Raw genomic sequence first — 24,790 nt, 5'->3', positions numbered from 1 at the left:
CAGAAAAACACAAGAAGACTGCACCACCTACAAGAATGCCATGAGGGAATACCACCGACGCGTCAGATCCACCAAAAGGACCTTAATCCAAAACAAGATCCTCGCCAACTCCAGCAACTCCAAAGAACTCTTCAACGTCATCCAGGAATTCACCAAACCCCCAAGACAAACCACCGACATCACCCACTCCCAGGACCTCTGCGACAAGCTCGGATTCTACTTCCACCTGAAAATCAAGGACCACTACGACCACGTCAATGACCAGACACCTGACCTTGAAACCATCACCCCCTCTCAGCAATGCCAACCAGCCTACCATCTCCCCCAGGACCCCAGTCACCACCGAATAGACACCACTACGACCATGAAGGGCATCCACTTGGGGGCCCCCCAGACCCCTGCTCACCGCACAGCTGCCACAGAGCCACCACCACTATAGCCCCAGAACTACGACGCACCATCAACACCACCTTCAAGACAGGCACCTTCCCCACGACTGGAAACGTGCAGAAAGCAGACCCCTGATTAAGAAGCCCACAGCAGACCCACAGACCTCAAAAACTACTGCCCCATCTCCCTCCTTCTCTTCACGGCCAAAGTCACCGAGAAGATCGTCAATGCCCAGCTAACAAAATTCATCGAAGAAAACTCCATCCTTGACCCCTCCCAATCCGGCTTCCGCAGCAACCACAGCATCGAGACCGCTCTAGGTGCCGCCACAGACAACATTCACACCCTCCTCGACCAAGGACACACCACAGCCCTAATCCAGCTTGACCCCTCTGCAGTGTTTGACGCCGTCTCCCATGCACGCTCGCCTCCAGACTCCACGACGCCGGCATACAGGTAACAGCCCTCGACTGGATCCACTCCTTCCTCACCGGTAGAACCCAAAGAATCAGACTGTACCCTTCCTCTCTGAACCCACGGAAATCAACTGCAGAGTATCCCAAGAATCGTCACTCAGCCCCACGCTCTTCAACATGGCCCCCCTTGCCACCATTGTCAGACTCCACAGACTCAGCATAGTATCCTACACAGACAACACCCAGCTCATCCTCTCCCTCACCAAGGACCCCATCACCAGCAGACTCTACTTCCAGGAAGGAATGAAGGATGTCGCATCATGGATGAGCAGCAGCTGCCTGAATCTCAACTCAGAGAAAACAGAGGTCCACATCATTGGACTCTCCCCCTCCGCATGGGACAACACTTGGTGGCCCACGGCCCTCAGCAGCCCCCCACCCCCACAGACCACACCGGAAACCTCTGCATCGTACTCGACTCCTCCCTTCTCATGACCTGACAGGTCAACGCCGTCGCCGCTAGCTGCTTCAACACGCTCCATATCCTCCGAAAGCCCTTCAAATGGACCCCCCTGAATTGAGGAAAACCGTCACCCAGGCACTAAGAACCAGCAGACTGGCCTACGTAAACACCCTCTATGCCAGAATCAACAAGTCACTGCTCCAGACCATACAAAACACTGCAGCCAGCCTCGTCCTCGGCATCCCCCAACACAAACACATCACCCAGCTCCTGCAGGATCTCCACTAGCTCCCCATCAAGAAGAAAGTCACTTTCAAGATACTCACCCACGCCTACAAATGCCTCCACAACACCAGACCCCAATACCTCAATGAGAGAATCTCCTTCCACATACCCAATTGAAACCTCTGATCCGCCGACCTCGCCCTTGCCGAAACCCAGGGCTGGACTGGCAATGCCGGGTATCAGGCAATCCTCTGGTAGGCTGCCAGGGGTGGGGGACGGTTTTCTTGCTGGGGGCCGATTTTTGGTCCGGCGTTGCGTTAGAATTAAAAATCAGAGAAGTTCACTCACAGTAGTCACTCACTACTCTGTGTCTTTCCTCGCTCTGTGCAGAGGTAAAAAAAAGCACAACTATCATCAATCCCTGGAGTGGATTCTCTCCTACAAAAATCCATAAATAATGCTTTGGATGAACTGTGCACCATTCAATAGGGGGTGGGTCGCACGCGCAGCGTGCAGATGTATCTGCTGCCTCGTCTGCGTGGTCTCTTCAGTTCAGGCTGGTGGTGACATGCGCATAGTGGCTCACGCAATAAAACGTGCGGTTGCGTGACCCGTGAGCACAGGTCGAGAGGAGAATCCCAGAACTAAGCCAGAGACTGTGTAAAACAAGTCGCCGAGAGGCACCCCATAGTTCAATTATTTCTAGTCCCTGCTGCCGCCCGCCGCCCGCAGGTGAGTCACTGAAGTCATTTGCATTTGCAATCAGATTCATCATGGCACTGTGGGCAGGGCCGAGCCGGGAATAAACAAAAGGTATAGGCCCCCGCAGCGCTGTCGTCGATGACTCAGATAAGACACTCTAAATGAGCTAAATTATGCTTCTTGTGCCTGTGCAAAGTCGGCCAGTGCATCGGAGCTACACATGAAAGTGCTGAATATATATTAACGGAGCAACATTCTGTGCTGTGCGGTATTTTTGCGGTACAAAAGGGGGTGGTGATGGACGGAGCATCTGAATCAATCAAACACTCACACCCAGTCAAACGATCTGGGTTTAATCCATCACCGTTCTTTAGCCCACTCTGCCACCCCAGTTCTGACATGGCTATATGCAAATCAGTCTGACCCTGTGCCTCATGGGAACAGTCCAGCTCGAACTGCCAAGCCATGTCTTCCCTGGACCGGAAACAAGCTTCCGAGGACCGGTTTCTGGCATTCCAGCCGTCTTCAGCCCGGCTTGCTTGAATCCAGTGGCAAAGTGAGCAAGGGACTCACGTCTGAGTATACCCTGCCACACTTATGGCGGCCAAAAGCGGTACAAAAGGGGATGGTGATGGACGGAGCATCTGAATCAATTAAACACTCACACCCAGTCAAAAGATCTGGGTTTAATCCATCACCGTTCTTTAGCCCACTCTGCCACCCCAGTTCTGACATGGCTATATGCAAATCAGTCTGACCCTGTGCCTCATGGGAACAGCCCAGCCCGAACTGCCAAGCCATGTCTTCCCTGGACTGGAAACAAGCTTCCGAGGACCGGTTTCTGGCATTCCAGCCATCTTCAGCCCGGCTTGCTTGAATCCAGTGGCAAAGTGAGGAAGGGACTCACGTCTGAGTATACCCTGCCAAACTTATGGCGGCCAAAAGCGGTACAAAAGGGGGTGGTGATGGACGGAGCATCTGAATCAATCAAACACTCACACCCAGTCAAAAGATCTTGTACCGGTGTGGTATTTTTGGGCATCCTGTGAAGCTGACATGCAGGAGCAGCAGAGGCACAAAGATGAAATAGCAAACGAGGCCACTGCATCGCATATGCTTTGACTTTCTAATAAGGTATGACAACGTCAAATACATTTGTTATTACAGTGATGAAGATGATTTAAGAAAACAGCCCTAGGGTTAACAGGCACAGCATGTAAGTAAGAAAAGACAGGGATAGGACGTTATCTATTTTAACATCAAGTACATGTTTTAAAAAGAGTGATTTAACTACATAAGAACAAATTACTAGTTCCCGGCCCAGGGCCTTGGCCTATCCCTTTTTGTTTAATCCATGGCCCGGTTCTGCGCAGGCAGCACAGCCAGTGGTCAAAGTGGGCGGGCGGACGGCAGAAATAGCAAAGGCATTCAGATAAGGCTTGGCTTGCTTTAGTGGACGTTCGGGGACGGGCAGAGAAGGAAAAGCAATCTGTCTCTTCCTTACTGCCCAGCCAAGACACGGACAATGGCCTCTTCTTTGCTATGCTGGCAGCTGCCCCCCTCTCTTCCTATTATTCCATCTCTTTCTGTCTTGCTCCTCACTTACTGAAAACCGTGACTTGAAGAAACAGTTCACAACCTCTCTTTCCTTCTTTCATTTAGTTGCTTCCCTGTGAAATGAATCCAAAAAAGAAAAACACTCTTGCGGGAAATGCCCTTTTTCTGACATTTTTCTATTCCAAAGTGCAAACTCGGGATGGAGAGAAATAAAGGGTTTTAAATATGAAAAATAAATGCATCTATATATATATAAAAACGAATCTATGTCTGTCTGTCTGTTTGTCCTTTATGCATTACTACACCATTCATCCGATCGCCATGAAACTTTGGGAAGTTGTTCAGTACACTCCCGCGAAGGTTTCTGCCATACATTTTTTTTAAAGATCGGCCCCCCAGGGCCCTCATAAACTTTCGAATACTGAATTTGCAACCGCAACTTTGCAACGGTACAAGACTTTCGGTGAAAAAGATGATGAACAATGTCATCGAAGCTACAATTTTGAATGGGCAATTCAAGGGGGAAGATGTACTGTTGCCACGTATTCCAATGATCCCAACAGATATGCCATTTGAATTCAAACGTTTACAGTTTTCGGTGCAACATGCTTTTGCAATGACCATCAACAAAGCACAAGCACAATCGCTGCAAGTGTGTGGACTAGATTTGGAGAATCCGTGCTTCTCACATGGACAACTGTATGTGGCCAGCTCACGCGTCAGAAAACCTTCTGATTAATTTGTGTACGCACCAGACGGAAAAACAAAAAACTATTGTGTATCCACAAGCACTCGAATAAATAAATAGAATTAAAACGACACTTTGAAATGTTTTCCATATTAAAATGAATAGGTTTCAATAAAAATGACACAATGTAAATTGAATGCCATCATAACGATTTTACTTGAATTTCCTTTCTTCCGAGATCGAAGCAACGCGCGACGGGTAAGCTAGTAACTAAATAAAGCAAGACAGAGTGGTTTCAAAGTGACCAGATTGGTTCTATTCACATCCTAACACATCAGCCTAACTTTACAGACTTTGCAGTGAAGTGCTACTTTTGTTTTCTCGTCTTTCTTTGAACAGCATTGTTGTCCCCAGGTGGGGAAGTGCACCATTCCTGGATGTATTGCAATACCTGGTTGATGGGTGGATTGGAAAACAAAATGTGTACTATGGCTCTGTGTTTATGGATGTGGTCTTTTTAAACCATACTGCTTACATTTTGTAGGGATATAAGCAATGGACCTTGAAACTGTTCCCTTCAGGGCCCTGTAGTCATGTCCTTAACTTTTCAGGTAAAACCATTCGCTGATTTCTCATTAGTGAGTGAGAGATCGTTAAGGTAACCATGTTGTTTCTGCTTACATTTCACATGCTTTACTTAATCTTACATTCCCTATGAGAGTTTGCTTTCACTCTTTTTTTAGGCAGCATATTACTCCTATCAAGTGCATAATTTGAATTGAGCCACATCCAAGTGTTTATAGCGGGCACAATTAAGTTTTAGCTGAAGGCAGTGAGAGTTTCTCCCAGTGGGGCAGTATGGTGTTCAGTGGGGGAGAGGATGTGGCACTATGGCCAGAGCTGTCGAATTTGGAATTGGGGAACCGGGTTCAGCCTTCATGGCCAGTCCACCAGATAACTCTCCTGTGGGAGCATATTCCCATGCTAGATCCTAGAAGGCCTCACTAGACCTTAGAAGGCCTGATGTCTTAGCACAAGCAGGTGTACCCTAGTGGTGTCAATTGTGGGTTAACCTTGAAGGCCTATCCACCACAATCCATACTAAAGTTCCTCTTCAGTCTTGCGGGCAGGCCTACGAAGCAGCACACCCTAGAGCAACAGTGATCCAGTAACTGTGACTCTTTAACTGAGGTCATATGAACCTTGAGCAAGTTAGGGCGGTGCGAACGGTGTGACTGCACTGGGTACCTATTTCGGGTGGGTGCGTAGTGTTGCAAGTATATTATGGTTTTGTCAGAGAGATCCTTTTGTTACTTGCAGTTTATAAGTTAAAATACTAACATAGAACAGTGAGCTTTTAAACTATACTGCCTGCTAATATGGTTGTCATGTGACTTCTACACCTTGTAGTCCTTTGTCTTATGTAACATTTCCTGTACAGTGATTTACACACGTATAAATGATTGTCTCTGTGTAGTGTGTGTGATGTAAAGTGCTCTGACACTGTACACTGGTATGAGTGGCGCTGTAAATCAAATTAAATGCATCTGAGAAAGAGTGTGGTTATGGAGACTTGAGGGGGACTGTTAAAGGTTGGTAGTGAGGGAGTCTGAGGCGTAGGTGATCATTGGGGGCACCAGCAAACATTTTTGCACAGGGCGCCACCAGCACTAAAGCTAGCCCTGCCATCGAGGCCAGTCCACCTCACCCATTGGTACCTCCATTGGCCTTGTTTCAGCAGTAGTAGCAGCAACTCCCCAAGGATCAGCAATGCAGGATTTGCACGCACACCAAACTAAGTTTGCAAACTTCACAGTCTCTCTGCTTCATGCACAAGCACTTTTAACATGTGCTGCCTGCTATGGAGCCACTGGAATTATACAGCAATGGGGGACAAAATGATGCTGCAGTGTTGACTAAATTATGCAACAACAAAAAAAGGCTGCAGTGTAATGCAATATATTTTCTTATACTTTATTATTTAGACATTTTTACACATGTTACGTCTCTGCAAAGATTCCACCTCATTAGTATCAGTATAACTTACAAATTCAGCAGTGAGAAAGGTGATCAGTCAACCTTTGCAAAGGGCCGTCCACTTTGCAGCAACTCAAGTCACGTTTTTTAGTAACTTTTTATCCGTTTGAGCTACAAAAATGATTAGTTAAAACTGTAAGATTATGCAGTGGATGATGTATTATGTGGCAAATATGTCAGAGCCATAATTATATAGAAAACATTTGCAAACTAGGATATTTTGCCATTCATGTTTAAACTGCTCTTGTGGAAGAAGGGAGGAGAAGTGCTAATGAGAGAAACTGCAGGGTTTGGAGACAAATGGCTTATGAATCCACTTTTAAGCGTATTTGGGACATTGTGTGATTAGAAATATATCCCACTTTGTGAATGTATTTAAATGCCAATGACTCCTATTAAACCTTAAATAATCAAGTGAATCCATTGGTTGAATTAAATAACACAATAAGCTGTAACTGGTCAGTAAAATGCCAAACAAATACAAAAAATTGGGATGTTTGGCACATTCTGGCCGCACCTCTGACTCCACCCACTGATCGAATCCTTGGGTTAGCTCCACCCTCGGAGTCTCCGCCCACAGTTCCCCTATTTTTTTCCCCCCACTTTGACCACTGAGCACAGCGCACTTCTAGCACCCTGGCCCCCGAGTGTGGATCAGGGCCGGACTGGCAATGGCATGGGCAGCCCTTTGGTTCCTCCTGCCACGGCCCACGGGCAAATATATCATAAACTACACTACCCAATTTCATAACCTATAAACAAAATTCTAAACTATACATGGACCCATTTATGAACCTGATATATTTTGGGCCTACTGAATCAGGTGGTCAAATAAATCTATATACTCAATATTTACAAACTATAAACATTTTATACATTTGCAGAAAGAATATTGTCATTAGAATAAAACTCAACCATTTAAACGACCACCATAGGCGACATGATCTAGCTTAAAGGTAACCTATACTTCTAAATAACCAAGACCAGCTTGTTTGTCAAAAGTAAGATTTTATTTTCTAAATTATGGTATATAAGATGTAAGTTTTATAAATGAAATTTATTTGCAATAAAGCAAGCATGATGGTAAGGAAATTGAGAAAAATACAATTTAAGTAATTGAATCAGTTTAAAGAAATTATATAAAGTTTAGCATTTCTAAAACCTATTTCCCTAACTGAGCTAAATAGACAGAAATTAAAGTAAAGTTCTTTGAGGATTCTTACGTGCTCCACGCAAAGTCCAGCAGCACATCACCCTCATCGGAAAGTCAGAAAGCAGCAGCCAGCCCAACCCTAAGGGCATGACTTTTTATACCTTTCTACGCTAACTAAACTAGCAAAGGAAAGTTTTCAGTATTACTCGACGTCCCATTGGCTGAGAGTGACAAGTGACATGTCACCCGATTCTTAAAAAGTTCCACAAAATCATGTCTTACAAAGACCATTGTCTCTTCCACGTGAAGCCAGAGGCTTCCTGCGATTGCAACTTTGTAATAAGACATCCTCGCAGCTTCCATATTTTTACAGCACAACTTCCGCGGATGCCAAGTTAAGGACTGACAAAAAGTTCACTTTCGACCTTGGCCATGTCCGACAGAATGATGTCAGCTCATCAGTTTTTGCTTTGTGAATGCAGCTTCAATAAACGTTTTAATTCAGAATGGGCGTCTCGTGACTTTCTGCAGAAATATGGATTAGCTCTTTTGTGCGGCTCAAATAGTTAGGCCTCAAAAGCAGGCAACTTATGATTTCTAGTATAAAACAAACACAAGAAAAGTATTAATGTAAGAAATAAAGTATATTCTGTATCCACCCCATGGTTTACTAATTAATTAACCCACCCGATTAATCAAAATGTTACCTAGCCATTGCAAACAAATAAAGCAGCGTTTATATTTACCAGTCTCCGTTTTTCAATGAGACCCATATGCACCTAGAATAGTAGAAATGGCATCACACAGACAAGAAAAAGCAAAACAAGCACATGCTTATTTTAAGTATGCAGCAGTTAGTAATGACAAAAACGAAAACAATAAATTATTTTATTATTTTGCACGAACAAAAAGATGCAACATTTATGCACGTTTATGAGCACACATGTTAGTCCCCCCACGTGTAAAGTTTAATCTAGGTTATATTAGTACGACATATCACAAATCATTAATAATTTTATTCATGTTATGGAAATGTGACTTTGCGAGTTTAAACAAAATTTTGTTTTCTATCTCGCTCCATCAACTCCCTCATCTGGTGATTAACAAATCACCACACCAGTACTCAAAATTTTTGTAAATTTAATTTATAAGAAATCGATTCAAATTCATTGTATTAGTAAACCTAAAAGTCTGTTTCAGCATAATCCTTGCAATTAACATGACGCTCTCTATGTAACTCCTGCAACTCAATCTCCCTTTCCTCTTCTTTTCTGAGTTTATAAATTCTCTTCTTTTCTCTCAAATGCTTCTTTCTTTTATGTAACAAACAACCTACTTTAGTCAAAATAAAAATGAATATAATTATAATCAAAGGTGCCAGAATCTTGCCAAGAATTGAACTTCCGATATTATGAAACCAGTTTTTAATTGCTTGAAACCTATTTGAAAGTTTCCCAGTAAAATCTTCTTCTTCTAAAGGAATTATTTCAGAATGCATTTGTGTAATATTCTTAATATACATTTCAATATTTTTACTTTCATCCGGTATATATGTACAGCAATGTTGGACATGTAAAATGCCACAGACTCCTCCCTCTTTTGCTAGGAGTATGTCTAAAGCAAGACGATCTTGAATTACCATAGATCTAATTGCAATAACTTCAACATTCACTAATTGAAATCCATCAGCAGTGTCAGTTGATAATCTATCAACTATAGTGGACAATTTTCTGATTCTCCCTGCATTTAGGGTTATACCAACAAAAGGTATTACAGCTTGAAAAATATCTCCCAGAACTTCAGTAAAAGTTTCTCTTTTAGCTCTATTTACATAATTATGGATTTTAAATAATCCTTCTGAATCTCTGTCAACATGAAACACTTTAGGAAAAACAATTCCCACATAACAAGTTCCATACCAATGGTCTGGAAGGTTGTAGTAGGCTTTGTCACCACAAACAAAATAAATTCCAGGAAAGATAGGATCTTTTCCACCTTTAAATCCCCAACCTCCCATAATCTGATAAGTATCTTCACAGTTGCTTGCACCTACAAAATAATTATCAAAAAGTGTGTTATCTCTTTTAATGCAAAGCTTTCCACTAACAGGTTTGTCTATGTGAATTGCAATATTTTCAATCATTTTGCCATTTAGTTTCTCATCCTCTTTTTGCCAGAATGATGACTTAGTCTGCTTGACTAATTCATTTCTCTTATAAATTGCTCTTCTCTCCTCAACCATATTCAGAAATTTCTTCCCTTCAGCACTTAATTTACATGTTAGATTATTCTTGTAAGCATACTCATAAGTGAGTTCATTAGTAACAAGGAAATATTCTCTCAATTGTTTAGCTTTCTTATGCTTATTTAAAGCATTATCAATCTTGATATTAGCAAAAATCTCATCATAATTTGAATAGTAATATTCTAAACGACCAGTTTGATAAAATAAACTAGTTAATACACTACATGTAACAGCATAAGTGAGAGGAAGCATATTATATGTTACTCCCTCAGAAACAGAAGCCGGTAACTTAACGCACACATAACAATCCTTTGCATCCATTACCTTTACATATTCACTCAAAAGCTTTGTGAAAGTATTGCTTGAAAAATCACCTATTGATTTATCTTGATGAATGTTAGGCTGATGATCAATTACTTTTGCAGATGCACTATGTTTAGTTTGGCTAGCCAGAGCTTTGCTTGTTAAATTAACTTTGTGTAATTCTCTATTCATTTCTAAAGGTATGATCACAGCTAGTACCAACCAGAGCAGAATTAAAATGAGCAGACACACCAGAGTCATCTTACAGCATCTTTTAAAAACAGAGCATTTTGAAGTGCTCTCCTTAATGTAAGGCATTTTTTTTTTTTTTTTTTTTTTTTTTTTTCAAAAATAAAAATAAATTTTAAAAATTTATATACACCCCCCTTTTAAAATATATTTTTCTTTTATGACCCTAAACAAGATTTCTTCGACCTTATGTCATACATAAGTTTTCTTCTACTAGACAGATTTTCTTCGACCTTGTGTCAACTAACAGGATTTCTTCAGCCTTATGCCAATTTAATAATTTTGTACTTCAATCATTGTCACTAATTTCTTGGATTTCGTTTTCTTCTTCACTACTATCATATATGTCTATAACAGGTGGAATTACTAAGTAAGTCCACTCAGGAGACTTGTATTTCTGGTTTGGTCTAATTATTCTCTTCCCTTTTCTTGATATCACTTCTATTTTCCTCCCAACTCCAACTTCTTTTCCAGGACTCTTTTGACTACTTATTTCTTCAACTTGTTCTATTGGCTTTTTGATTAATCTCACTCTCAACCTTCCACCAGGCCAGAAGTCTGCTTTTCTCACGTACTTTTTCTTTGGTTCAGAATTATTTGATTCTGATTTCCAAGTCCTTTTCTTTCTGTTTTCACTTCCACCTTCCACGTCACTTTCTTCAGTTTCGTAGTCTGAAATTTCAATTGACTCAGGAACTTCTCTATACGGCAATTTCACTCCTTCAGGAACTTCACTTTGTCTTCCATCACTGGTACTCGGTAATTCGTTCTCTTCCTCTTCCTCAATTACCCCTAGCTTCCCAGTTTTCGGATTTTTGTTCCTTACTTCAGAGCTTGTTCTCTGCCTTTCGATACTCTCCTGGTCTGAAACTTCTTTTGGTTCAGCTTCTTTGTCTTCTATATAGACAACCGAATCCTCAGTTATCTTTCCTTTTAACAGATTCTCTTCACCTTCAGAATCTATTTCAATTATTTCTAAATCTTTTCTTGTCAGATTTCCATTCACTGGCACAGTTTCCAGATGTCGACTTTCTTGTCGATCTTCAGAATCTGGAATTACTTCACCTTCTGTTCTGTCTTCTGCTTCAGAATCAGAGTCATCTGTGGTATCACTTTCAACATCAGAATTTTCAGGAGTTGGTATTGGAATAGTATGACTTGGATGAATCCAGCGCTTCAATCCTCTGCACTTTACAGCATTAGTAGTGATCAAGATTACCTGCCTAGGTTTCTGCCATCTAGGGGATAGACAATTCCTCCTCCGATGTACTTTCGTTCTGACCCAGTCTCCAGGTCTCAGATCATGTGTCAAAACTTTGTCATTTGATTGTGCTTCAGTTCCCACCTGATTAGATACAGAAGTTACCATATCAGATAACCTTTTACAGTAATCCAAAATTGCACTGTCATTTATGCTTAACAGTTTACCTACAGGTACAAAAGCTTGCCTCATAACTCTTCCCATCAAAATTTCATGAGGACTCAAACCTGTCTTTTTATCTGGTGTACTTCTTATTGACATCAAAACAAGTGGAAGAGCATCAGTCCACTTCACTCCTGTCTCTAGACACATTTTTCCAATTCTGTTTTTGATAGTTCCATTAATTTGTTCAACTACACCTGATGCCTCTGGTCTGTATGCACAGTGTATTTTCTGCTCAATACTCATAGCTTCGCAAATTAACTTCAACAGTTTGTTATCAAAATGACTTCCTCCATCACTCTCAATAGTAACTGGAAAACCGTACCTTGGGATGATTTCTCTAAGCATTAGTTTTGCTACTGTAATTGAATCACAATGTCTTGTAGGAAAAGCCTCTACCCACCTTGAGAACAAGCATACAATTACAAGTACATATTTCAAACAGTTGTGTAAGGGCATTTCAATGAAATCTATTTGTAACCTGGTAAAGGGACCACCTTCTCGACCAATTATTCCTGTCCCCACCACTGATTTTCTGTTTGGATTCATTTGTTGGCATGACAAACACCTTTGACAAAAAGATTCTGCAATTGTTCTGAATTTGGTATTGAACCATGTTTCTCTAAAAAGTCTGACCATGGAATCTCTTCCTAAATGTGCAGGACCATGATATAATCTGGCCATGTCAGAAATCAAACAATTTGGTAAAACTACTCTGCCATCTTTGTAAACCCACACTCCATCTTCATCACGTGGTCTACAATCTGATCTTAACCACAGGTCTTTTTCTTCATCATCTGCTTCATTTTGTAAATCTCTAATCTCATTCCATGTTTCTACAACAGTTGTTAGCATTAATGAATTTGAATCAGTTTCTGTACTTCTATTCCGATTGTAAGAATAATTTTTCCTTGCGCAGTACTTTGCTGTTTCATCTGCGAAGGCATTTCCTTTGGAAATATAATCAGTTCCTCTAGTGTGTGCTGCACACTTGACTATGGCAATTTCTTTTGGCAATTGTATTGCTTCAATTAATCTTCTAATGAAAACTGCATTTTTAATTGGTGACCCTGTTGATGTCATGTATCCTCTCTGTGACCAGAGTTGTCCATAATCATGCACAACTCCGTACCCATACTGACTATCAGTAATGATGGTAACTCTTATATCTTTTGATATTTCACATGCACGAATTAAAGCAATCAATTCAGCCACTTGTGCTGAACGAACTCCTTCAAGACATGATGCTTCTTCAACATCTTCGACTGTACAAACTGAGTATGAAGCTTTCAAGACACCACCTTCGGATCTTAAGCATGAGCCATCTACAAAGTAGACAAAATCCGATTCAGGCAAAGGTCTGTCTTTGATGTCTTTTCTTGGTTTTGTGCAGAATTCCATGACATCTAAACATTCATGTTCTGTCTCGATGTCATCAACAATTTCAGAATCAGGCAGTAATGTAGAAGGATTCAGATTCAAACATCTTGAAATCGAAACATTATCTGCTCCCAGTATGATTTTCTCATACTTTGTCAATCTGCTACTTGTTAAATGTTGAGTCTTACCTCTTGTCAGTAATATTTCAACTGAATGAGGCACAAAAACTTTTACAGGAAATCCCATAATGATTCCTTCACTTTGTTCAAGACTGATACTTGTAGCTGCCACTGCTTTTAAACAACCTGGTAATGCTTTTGCAATTGGATCAAGAACTGCAGAGAAATATGCAATAGGTTTCTTTAGGTTTCCATGTCTCTGAATTAACACAGATAATGCACATCCTTCTCTCTCACTGCAATACAGTTCAAAATCTTTCTCATAATTTGGCATACCCAAAGCAGGAGCTTGGCATAAGCTCTTTTTCAAGTTTTCAAAAGATTCCATCTCAACATCATTGAGAATAATTGGATCTTTTACATCTGATTTGGTCAGTCTTTGTAGTGGTTTCGCAATTACTGAAAATCCACTTATCCATTGTCGACAGTAACCTACCATTCCCAGGAACATTCTGACCTGTCTTTGTGTTCTTGGCGGTAACATTGCTTGAATCATTTTTATTCTCTCTATTGTTACTTGTCTTTTTCCTTTTGCAATTCTGTGACCAAGATATTTTACTTCCTGTTTGCAAAACTGTAGTTTTGCTGGGGACACTTTATGTCCTTCTTCTGCAAGGCGATTTAACAGAATTATTGTGTCTGTTACACAATTCTCTCTTGTCTTTGCAGCTATTAATAAATCATCAATATACTGCACCAACGTAGACCTACCTGGTAAGTCTAAATCTTCTAATGATCTTTTTAACAGTTCGTTAAAGATTGAAGGACTTTCTGTATAGCCCTGAGGGATTCTTGTCCATCCAAGGGTCTTACCTTGGAATCTGAAAGCAAAGATTTCATAACTGTCTGGGTGTAGAGGAACAGTAAAGAATGCATTGCAAAGGTCAATGACTGTGTACCATTCAGCATCATATGGAATCTGAAATAGAATTACTGCTGGATTTGGAACCACAGGACAACATGGAATAACAATTTGATTAACCTTTCTCAGATCTTGTACGATCCTAAATGTTCCGTTAGCCTTTTTAACTCCCATAATTGGTGAATTACAAGAGCTACTCTTCATTTCTTTCAATACACCTTGCTTGATTAATTTTTCAATTACAGGTGTAATACCTTCAATTGTCTCTGTTTTCATTTTATATTGTGGAGTGTTTGGAAATTCTATTCCCTGCTTTAATGCAATTTTAACAGGATCTACGTTTTTCATCAGACCCATCTCATTCCCAGTAAAATCCCATATTTCAGATTTCACTGTTTCTTTTAGCTCTTCAGGTAAATCTTTTTCTTCAAATGCAGGAAACAATTTTGTTTCTTCTGCTTCCATCATCATCATTGTCATTCTGTACAAACCATCTTCTTCCATTGTTTGTAATTCAACTCCTTCAGGAGAACAATATATTCTGCAATTCATTTTACATAGGATGTCCCTACCTAATAGATTTACTGGACTACTATTACAAACCACAAATCTGTGTTTGTCTCTGTAATTTCCAATTTCAACTGGTACTGGATCAGTCAAGTCTGTTTTAATTTGCTGATTACTTACTCCGACAACTTGGATGGTATCCCCAGAGAGAGGTAGGTTTTCAATTTCCACTGATCTAACAGTAGAACGGGTAGCACCAGTGTCCACTAGAAAAGTGATGTCTACATCATTAACTTTCCCGTTTACATAAGGACCAGACTGGTCAACCTCAAGAGTGGCTTCAACAACACACTCTTCCTCCTCTCTCGGGCACCGTCAGCAATAATCATCAGAATCACTGTCTTGGCTTTCTGTTAATAAAAATTGTTGTGAAGCATTTTGCATTTGAACCCTTTGTTGCTTTTGCTGTTTTTGTGGTTTTATTACCTGTTCACATCCCTGAAATCCCACGTTTGGATTATATTTTTGAACTCCCCCACAATTCGGAAAAGGTGGTTGTGGCAACTGGTCCTGACGATTATTCACCTGTTGTTGTTGCTGTTGTTGTAATTGTCGCTGAATATTAAATTCATTTAACCCCTGTTGCATCTGTAGCTGTTGCTGCACGTTAACACCATTCTGCATCTGTGGATTCAATAAGGGATTCTTTAAGTTTCTAGGAGGATGAGGACACTCGTCCCTCCAATGTCCAATTTCGCCACAATTAAAACAAGGTAATCTTTGTTTCAGCTCTTCTATCTTTGGGCTAAATTTCTTTTGGAAATTATTACCTTTAAATTTTCCTTGTATCTGGTTCGTATTTCCAGTTTGAACAAAATTAGTGTTCTTATTTCCCATGCTGGCAATCTGTTGCTCAGCTACCTTTACCTGTGCCCACATGGCTTTCTCCTTTAGCTTCTTCTGTTTTACTTCTAATTCATCGCTACAATATTTTGCTTTTCTCAGAATATCATCTATAGATAGTGCTTGCCATCCGACAATACTAGTTCTGATCATTTCTCCAATTTCAGGTTTTAGTCCATAAACAAATCTATAGATAAAATGACTCATGTCTTTCTCATCTAATTTTTCATAACCACTGTATTGTTTAAAGATTAACAGTAGTCTTTCATAAAAAGAATGAACTGATTCTTTTGTTTCCTGCTCTGTTCTTTCTATTTTAACCCAATCAACTTCTTTGGGTGGAATTTTGTTTTTCATCCAAACAATTACTTTCTCATAAAAATCCATTACGAGTGGATTTGGGGCACCTGTTTCTTTAATTCGCTCAGGTTCTGTTTTTGGCCAACTAATAGATATTTTACATTCTGTCCAAAGATCAGATGGAACAACAATGTCAAAAAATCCATCCAAATCAATCCACAGAACTTTTGACACTTTGATAAATCTATCGACTTGTCTGTACCACTCAACAGGTTTCTCTCTTAATTTTGGAAAGTCATTTGTGAATAACAGAATGTCCTGTCTCGACCATGGGACATGAACATATCCTCCACCTGCAACTTCTCTCATTGGAAATTGTTTTGACATTCTTTCTAATCTTTCATCTTCCTTCCTTTTGGTCCATTTAACTCTCCATTTGTTCAGTTCTCCTAGCTTTTTGATATAGACAATCAAATCTTTAATGTGAACTATTCTTCCCATTGAGTTCAAACTCTCAATGTCGCTTTCTGAGAAATCTAATCTGTAATGTTTTGCAAAATTCTTTTGTTTACTCACATCGATTTCAAGTTCTGCAGCTAGATCCTCTAATTGATCATATTTATTTTTCGTTTTCCATTGAATACTTTTGCAAATGAATAATAGTTCATCATCCCGATAGTAATTTAAACTATCTGGGCCAATTGTTCCAATTATTAATTCTTCTATATTTGCTTTTAATTTGGCCACATCAAGCTTTGGTGTAGTTACCCTGACCTCAGGACTTCCTACATCTGACATAGCACCCATTGGTGTTTTTGGAGATAAATCCTCATTAAAGGTTAAATCAGGCATTCTCGATCTAGAAGTGTTTAATTCAGTCAATTCTGAATTAGATTTTTCAGCAGGCTTTTGAATTTCTGTATTTAAAGGAATAGTTAATCCAGTTTTGTTTGTATTTCTTTGATCAAATACAGGCTGAACAGGACCTATTGTTACTGGAACTGTAACAGCTTCCATGCCTTTTGTCATTCTTTTGATCAATTCTTCTTTAGACCTTAAGTATTCATTATAATCATCATCCTCAATATTTCTTGTCTCTCTTGTATAATCTTTTGGAGGTTCTCTTGCTCTTGGTGTCATAGAAAAATGTCTACCCTCATTTCGAGCATTCTCGAATTCTGATCTTCTAGGAGTTTCAGTGATTTCACAATTATTTGGATAAAGTTTAGGAGCTTCACTAATTGGAGGTGCACTCGGTGAAGTTTCAGTAGAAACCACCGGAGTAGACCATGATCTAGGAGGTCTCAAAGGCTGATTCGGTTGTTTATTTCTAGCAGTTGTATATATTTCTTCCATAATTGCATCCTCAGATTCACTTTCCATAGATTTTCCTGTAGGAGAACCCATTACCATTTCATGAATTAAATACAATCCTTCACTCATGTTTCCCTGTCTCCACATTCGCAATCTATCTTCATGAGTTTCTCTTTTCCATGATGGATTTTTAGAAGGTCTTTTAATTCCACTAGCTTCTCTTTGTAACTGATACATTTCATCTTCCCACTCAACTAAAGCTTCAAATTGAGTTGGTCTCGGTTTTGGAACAAGAGCATTCATTTTCTCTCGTAAGTTTCTTAAAACTCTTACATTAAATGAACCATCATCAGGCCAAGCCAAAACACCATCGTTTTTAGTATAACGTTTCCAACTGTCGAACCATAAGACAGTATGATATCCGTATTCACCTTCCATGTACGCTGCAGGTGTTTTATACTTATGAAGTAGTTTACCACCTCGCGTTTCGATTTTCTTGTCAGGTGAAAATAAATTCTTAAATTTCTGAAATAATGTTGTCTTTTTCTCAACATGTTTAAAATGATAACTCATTTTTAAAAGTAAAATTTAATTCACAAAATTGTTCGTAAAATATTTCCGGGATGTTCCGCAAAACAACCAATCCGTGCGCGAAACACACCAACAAGCCAATGGCGGTTGAGCTACGTCAGTTTCTTGCTCAACCAATAAATTTGGAGAATTTCCGAAGGACCAATCAGCTCACAGGCCGTCAGAGACTCAGGAGCCAATCAGAATACAGCTTGTGACGTAGGTCACCCAATCCCAGCGCGGCTCTGTGACGTACACAGCAGCTGCGGTTTCTCGTTTCTCACTCCTGGCGCTTACCCCTCCTTCACAAAATCTTTTCACAGCGCCATTTTAAGAACACTTTTCAGTGTAAATTAATTCTTAACAATGACTTATAAAGACAACATCTGTTCGTTTCACTAATTAGGATAGTTTACATACATTCAAGTATCCACACTTCGGAATAGACGGCGCTATTCACACTAAGGATAATATTCAATTGTCAGTAGAGTAACCTTACCCCACCCTTCTAACACGTATAATTATGAACTCGCTTTGCTCTGAACCCACCGCGAAGTGAAAGTTCTAAGAGTTCCACTTGAACATAAAATACAACTCAAACTCGCACTTTTACACGGAAAATTTCCTAATTTCAAACACACACGAAATCCGTACAGGACTCTCACCTGTTTATAGAAATCATGCACCGTTAGCAAAATAACGACGTTATCCGTACAGGGCTCTCACCTGTTTATAGATATGAAACATGTACCCGTACAGGACTCTAACCTGTTTATAGATAATCATGCACCGACGTTAAATTTTACCCTTCACTCAAGCTCGGATATAACTAATACTCTCATCACAGTGAGTTTTATGGAAGGCGCTTTGTCCCTATTCTCATGCTGCTTTGATTTCTTAGAAAATCCTCACTATACAAGATTCAGACCTAGCCCTAAAACTGTGCTGCTCGGCGACAACACTATGGTACACGGCGATACCTCTTGTGATACTCGGCGATATCACTACAAACGAACAGATGGCTTGCGTGACTATTTTCTCGTCACACAATCTATACCGGTATAGCTTACAGATAGGCACGAAAAACGAACTTAACAAGTGTTAAAACATTAATCCTATTTGCATACCATGACGTAATCCTTAGCAACCAACATGTTACCTTGGTTACCCCTTAGCAACCATCAATTTCTGCTACCAGATAATTGATCCAGCGGGCTATAGAAAATATATCATAAACTACACTACCCAATTTCATAACCTATAAACAAAATTCTAAACTATACATGGACCCATTTATGAACCTGATATATTTTGGGCCTACTGAATCAGGTGGTCAAATAAATCTATATACTCAATATTTACAAACTATAAACATTTTATACATTTGCAGAAAGAATATTGTCATTAGAATAAAACTCAACCATTTAAACGACCACCATAGGCGACATGATCTAGCTTAAAGGTAACCTATACTTCTAAATAACCAAGACCAGCTTGTTTGTCAAAAGTAAGATTTTATTTTCTAAATTATGGTATATAAGATGTAAGTTTTATAAATGAAATTTATTTGCAATAAAGCAAGCATGATGGTAAGGAAATTGAGAAAAATACAATTTAAGTAATTGAATCAGTTTAAAGAAATTATATAAAGTTTAGCATTTCTAAAACCTATTTCCCTAACTGAGCTAAATAGACAGAAATTAAAGTAAAGTTCTTTGAGGATTCTTACGTGCTCCACGCAAAGTCCAGCAGCACATCACCCTCATCGGAAAGTCAGAAAGCAGCAGCCAGCCCAACCCTAAGGGCATGACTTTTTATACCTTTCTACGCTAACTAAACTAGCAAAGGAAAGTTTTCAGTATTACTCGACGTCCCATTGGCTGAGAGTGACAAGTGACATGTCACCCGATTCTTAAAAAGTTCCACAAAATCATGTCTTACAAAGACCATTGTCTCTTCCACGTGAAGCCAGAGGCTTCCTGCGATTGCAACTTTGTAATAAGACATCCTCGCAGCTTCCATATTTTTACAGCACAACTTCCGCGGATGCCAAGTTAAGGACTGACAAAAAGTTCACTTTCGACCTTGGCCATGTCCGACAGAATGATGTCAGCTCATCAGTTTTTGCTTTGTGAATGCAGCTTCAATAAACGTTTTAATTCAGAATGGGCGTCTCGTGACTTTCTGCAGAAATATGGATTAGCTCTTTTGTGCGGCTCAAATAGTTAGGCCTCAAAAGCAGGCAACTTATGATTTCTAGTATAAAACAAACACAAGAAAAGTATTAATGTAAGAAATAAAGTATATTCTGTATCCACCCCATGGTTTACTAATTAATTAACCCACCCGATTAATCAAAATGTTACCTAGCCATTGCAAACAAATAAAGCAGCGTTTATATTTACCAGTCTCCGTTTTTCAATGAGACCCATATGCACCTAGAATAGTAGAAATGGCATCACACAGACAAGAAAAAGCAAAACAAGCACATGCTTATTTTAAGTATGCAGCAGTTAGTAATGACAAAAACGAAAACAATAAATTATTTTATTATTTTGCACGAACAAAAAGATGCAACATTTATGCACGTTTATGAGCACACATGTTAGTCCCCCACGTGTAAAGTTTAATCTAGGTTATATTAGTACGACATATCACAAATCATTAATAATTTTATTCATGTTATGGAAATGTGACTTTGCGAGTTTAAACAAAATTTTGTTTTCTATCTCGCTCCATCAGGGCCGCCACCCCAGCAGTGCAGCACTGACCTCAAACATGATCTCAGGTTAGATTCTGTATAAATGGGTTTTCTTTTCATCAGGTGTTGTTAGTGTGTGTGTCCATCTCCGGGCAGGGGCAGGCCAGCTGCAATGTTCCGAGCGCTGCTCCCTTTGGTGGTGCTGTGCTACTTGACTCTTGGGGGCTGAAACTGGGGCGAAGGTTGGGGTCAGCAAGTCTACTTAAAAGATATTTTTCAGCACAAGCCCCAACTTGGAACTTGTGCTGAAAAATATATTTTAAGCAGACAACAGGGCTTTCTAGTGTTTCTTTTTTTTTTACACAAGTGAGTCCTTTTGTTTTGTTTTCCACTGGCCACTAGTGTCTTTGCCACTGGCACCTGCCACTTAGGCTAACGTGTAAATTTCTAGGAGCCCTCTGTGCGTTACCTTGATGCTGGCTCAGTTGGTCCGTGACCTCTCTATTTTTTTTAATTGTCCGGATTTCAGTCTGAATTTCACAAGAAAGGAGTTTGCGCTGTTAAAATGCGCACACTTGTGTGTTCAGCGGATGGTTCACTTCTAAAAGATGCAATCGGGCCACAGTGACGGTATGGTAGCTGCAGTTCCCAGTGTGCAATCTGACAGAAGTTTTCAAAAGAGACTTGCTGTTTCATTATACCCAATTCTTGTGTGTTCTGTGATGTTTTGTTTTTAATGTCTAAGGAACAGATTATCCAGCTGAATAGTATTCGTGTTTTTTGGCCTCCGCAAGCTGAAAATGGTGGGTCTGCCGTGCATCCATTCCAAACTGTAACAAATTAGCTGCACAATTAGCTGCACAAAAGGCGCAGTGTTAGGCAAATGACATCACCAATCCTCTGATGACATCACAGAGTTGATCTCTGATCCGAGCCCAAGCCCTTCAACAGCCTCCTAGTCCTACTTGCTCCGAAGGGCCCAGCTGCAGTAAGGGCAAGATGTGGAAGCTAGAACTGCTACCTCACATGGTGTGAGCGTGTGTCACACTATTGGCTCCCTTCACATGGCCACCCGGGGAAGAGCTGTTATCATAGTATTAGACAAGGTGAGCTGGAAACCCTTTCACAGAGCAGCCTTCCAGCTTGTGTGTGTGGAGGCTTTGCATTGCTAACGTCCATAAAGGGGGTTTCAAGCAACCTCCCTAGGAAATTAGTGGTAGCCTCTGAAGCTTTTGTTAGAGTTTTAGGGGAGAGGGAGGTGTGGCTCTCAGGCTACTCGCTAGCCATACCTCTCCTTGTTTATGCCCCCTCCTCCTCTCTCTTATAGTAAAAAGGTTTTAAAAGTCGTCCGGTATGGGGCACTTCACACACTAATAGGCCATTAAAAAATTTCCTTAGTTTCCATTTCTGCTCCTGCCTTCTTCATTACACCTGGCGCAGGGTTAGAAACCAACAAGGGCAGTGCCACTCCACGAGTATCCAAGGGCAAGCCAGGGGTGGGAGCTGCTACTCCTGGACAGTGGCCACCCCTAACTGAGTTTCATTATTAACAGCCAGAGTCTCTGAAATAAGGTACTTATATTAATTCACCTAAAACGTATGGTGGAGATCAGCATTTGCTATATAACAAGCAATGACACCATTCAAACATTGTGTTTTGTGCTAAAATACCAAGCTCATAACAGAAATTCTCCCAGTAACTGCCATGCAGCAAATGAACTCGAGTTCTGAATAGTGTTTAATTACCACCACCAAATTTAGGATTGCATAATACTGTGCTTTCAAAGATAATTGGCATAAATCTTAATTAAGTGACTTGAGCCTTAAGCACATATTCTGCATGTGAATTTCATAAAGTTACTTGGTTGGCTCATCTGACAAAAATGCAATTGAAGATGTGAAAGAAGATGTATTATAAACAACAGTTAAGGCTCTCTGTTAAAATAAAGGCAGGAAGGCGTGGAATTGCGAGTGAACATTGTCAGAGCCTTTCTCGCAAAGCCTTTGGGTACTAAGGCATTGTAGCACACAGAGCATAGAAGGAAAAAAATTGGGAGCCAGACGAGGAACAAATTGTGCTGCAGTGACAAGGCACCATGGCTTAAGAATGATGGGTGGTTACGGAGTACAATGGTACATGGATATGATTTTTAAAACATGGCATATGGTTTAATAGACTTAATATTCAAACTGAGAATGTTGCCAATTTTGTACATATTCTTTACAGCTGCCAATTTAAAGTTGTATGGAGAAGGAAGCTTTACAAAAAAACTACATCTATTATTACAAAGGGGAGTAGGTCAGGTTTCAGTATGGTTCAAGTAAGAGGGTAGAACTGATTATATGCTCATGGTTTGTTGGGTGTTTTGTTTCTAGCCTGACTACTGTATTAACATATGTATGGTTGGATACAGGAACACTTATTGTGATTATGGTTTTCATTCAGATGAATTGATGTATTTTTTCAAAATATGCGTGTGTTATAGTACTGAAAGAAAACATAAATTACAGGTCGTTTTTTCTCAAATAGGATGTATGAAAAACTCATAGGTGTGGAGAAGATATAATTTTATTGTCCTGAAGAAGGTGGTCTTCATTCATTTTAATCCACCGAAACGGGTCAACGCTTTACGTCCTTGTTAAATTAGTACAGAACTACTCTTAGACAAAGAAATTGAATTTTTGTTGTGTGTTGTCTTTATGTACTCTCACAAATTAACATTCTGATGACAAATGTGATTGTCTTTTTAGAGTCTTTTCCGCTTTTAGCTATTAATAAACTTGTGTTGATACATGTTTTTAATAATTTTTAAGATATAATATGATGCATATTTGATGGAATGTTTTTATTAAAGTGACTTAATAAGTGTTTAGGTATCCTGCTAATTTGTGCTCCTGTTTTTATGTATGTGAATATATGTGGAGTGATTGCATGATAAACGTACTCCAAGGAAATTATTTAATTCGGCATTTTAAGTCTTATTCGGTGCCCTCTTCTTTTGGTCTGTGGGGCTCCTCTCTTTGTAATGTATGTAATCTGCACAGCTTCAAGGACAATAGCGGGAGGCAGATGGGGCATATTAAGGCAGCAGATGGCTAAATTTGGCCAGGATTATTAGTGGATAAAAGGGTAGGTGTGTGGAGCCTCTTTAGGGCGCGTCCCCATTTCGGACTTGCTAGCCCAGGCAAAGCGTGTATAATTTGTAAGATACTGTTTTTTAAATGTAGTTTGTAAGTGAGACCAACAATAAATTGCCCTTGGAGTTTTTAAAGTATGTTTGTATTCATAGGAACTGGATGGATTTGATCATGAAAGTAATTAAATGCGTACGTTTGAGTTTTGTACGTCTTATGCATTTTCTTAAACTGAAATAAATGTAGACCGTTTGGAACATGCCAAAACTAATTATTAGAGCCGTTTTTAGACAACAGAATAATTCAAGAATTCAGGCAATATAGTGGACAGGAAAGGCAGTAGAAAATTGTGAATGAGAAACACTTGGAGGAAATACATAGATAGGGTATGCTTAATGAAAATCAGAAATTAAGGATCAAGCAAAAGTCTTTGCAAATGTAAAATGCATATGTCTGTGTGTGTATAATTGGTGGTCCACACTGTTATATTTGTTCAATAAAAAATGAGTTATGATATATTGCAGTTTAAAAGTTCATACCTGTTTTATACTTTCAGAATCAGATGAATTTGTCTGGATGGCAATTGAGGCTACTTCCAGAGTTGTTTCTCCTGCTAGGCTGCCTTTAGCTGAAAGAAATATATTTGTCATAAAAACTTGAATGCATTCAAATGAAACACAATACAACTGAACTGTAACATCGAAACAGGGTCGGAATGTAAAGGGATTTTTTATTGTGTCTAGACAAATTCTTTGCTAATTGAACAACATCCAAATACAACTGAAACGCAAATTGCAATTTGGCCCAATAATGACACTTACATTAATGTGCCTTCACAAGAAACACCTGCCTGTTCTATAAACTCTGCAGAGCTGCCAAAGATAGATCGAACTGCGTCTGGCTACTATATCAACTTCTTTTCTTTTCTTCAGATCTGTTCAGGTACCACCTACTCCCTGTATCCTCCATAAAGTAACTTTCTCTCACATTGTATGCTTTTGACCAGGACACTATCCGTCCTCTAGCACGTCCAGGCACGCACTTCCCAATGATTAGTATACTTAGCTTGAATGTGAGAGGCCTTAATG

The 24,790-nt window shown here is 39.8% G+C and overlaps 1 protein-coding gene across 1 annotated transcript in view; it reads right to left on the bottom strand.

The window, feature by feature from the left end:
- Nucleotides 1-24,790, bottom strand: part of EDARADD (EDAR associated via death domain) — a 404,069-nt gene that overhangs the window by 115,249 nt on the left and 264,030 nt on the right. Inside the window, exon 4 of the mRNA XM_078646952.1 lies at nucleotides 24,242-24,330. Coding sequence (XP_078503078.1) covers nucleotides 24,242-24,330 — 89 coding nt within the window. The remainder of the gene's footprint in view (nucleotides 1-24,241; nucleotides 24,331-24,790) is intronic.

The sequence above is a fragment of the Lissotriton helveticus genome, chromosome 6 (assembly GCF_964261635.1).
Source record: "Lissotriton helveticus chromosome 6, aLisHel1.1, whole genome shotgun sequence".
NCBI lineage: Eukaryota > Metazoa > Chordata > Amphibia > Caudata > Salamandridae > Lissotriton > Lissotriton helveticus.
Note: the sequence above shows the minus strand (reverse complement) of the source record. Positions and strands in the feature narration are given on the sequence as shown.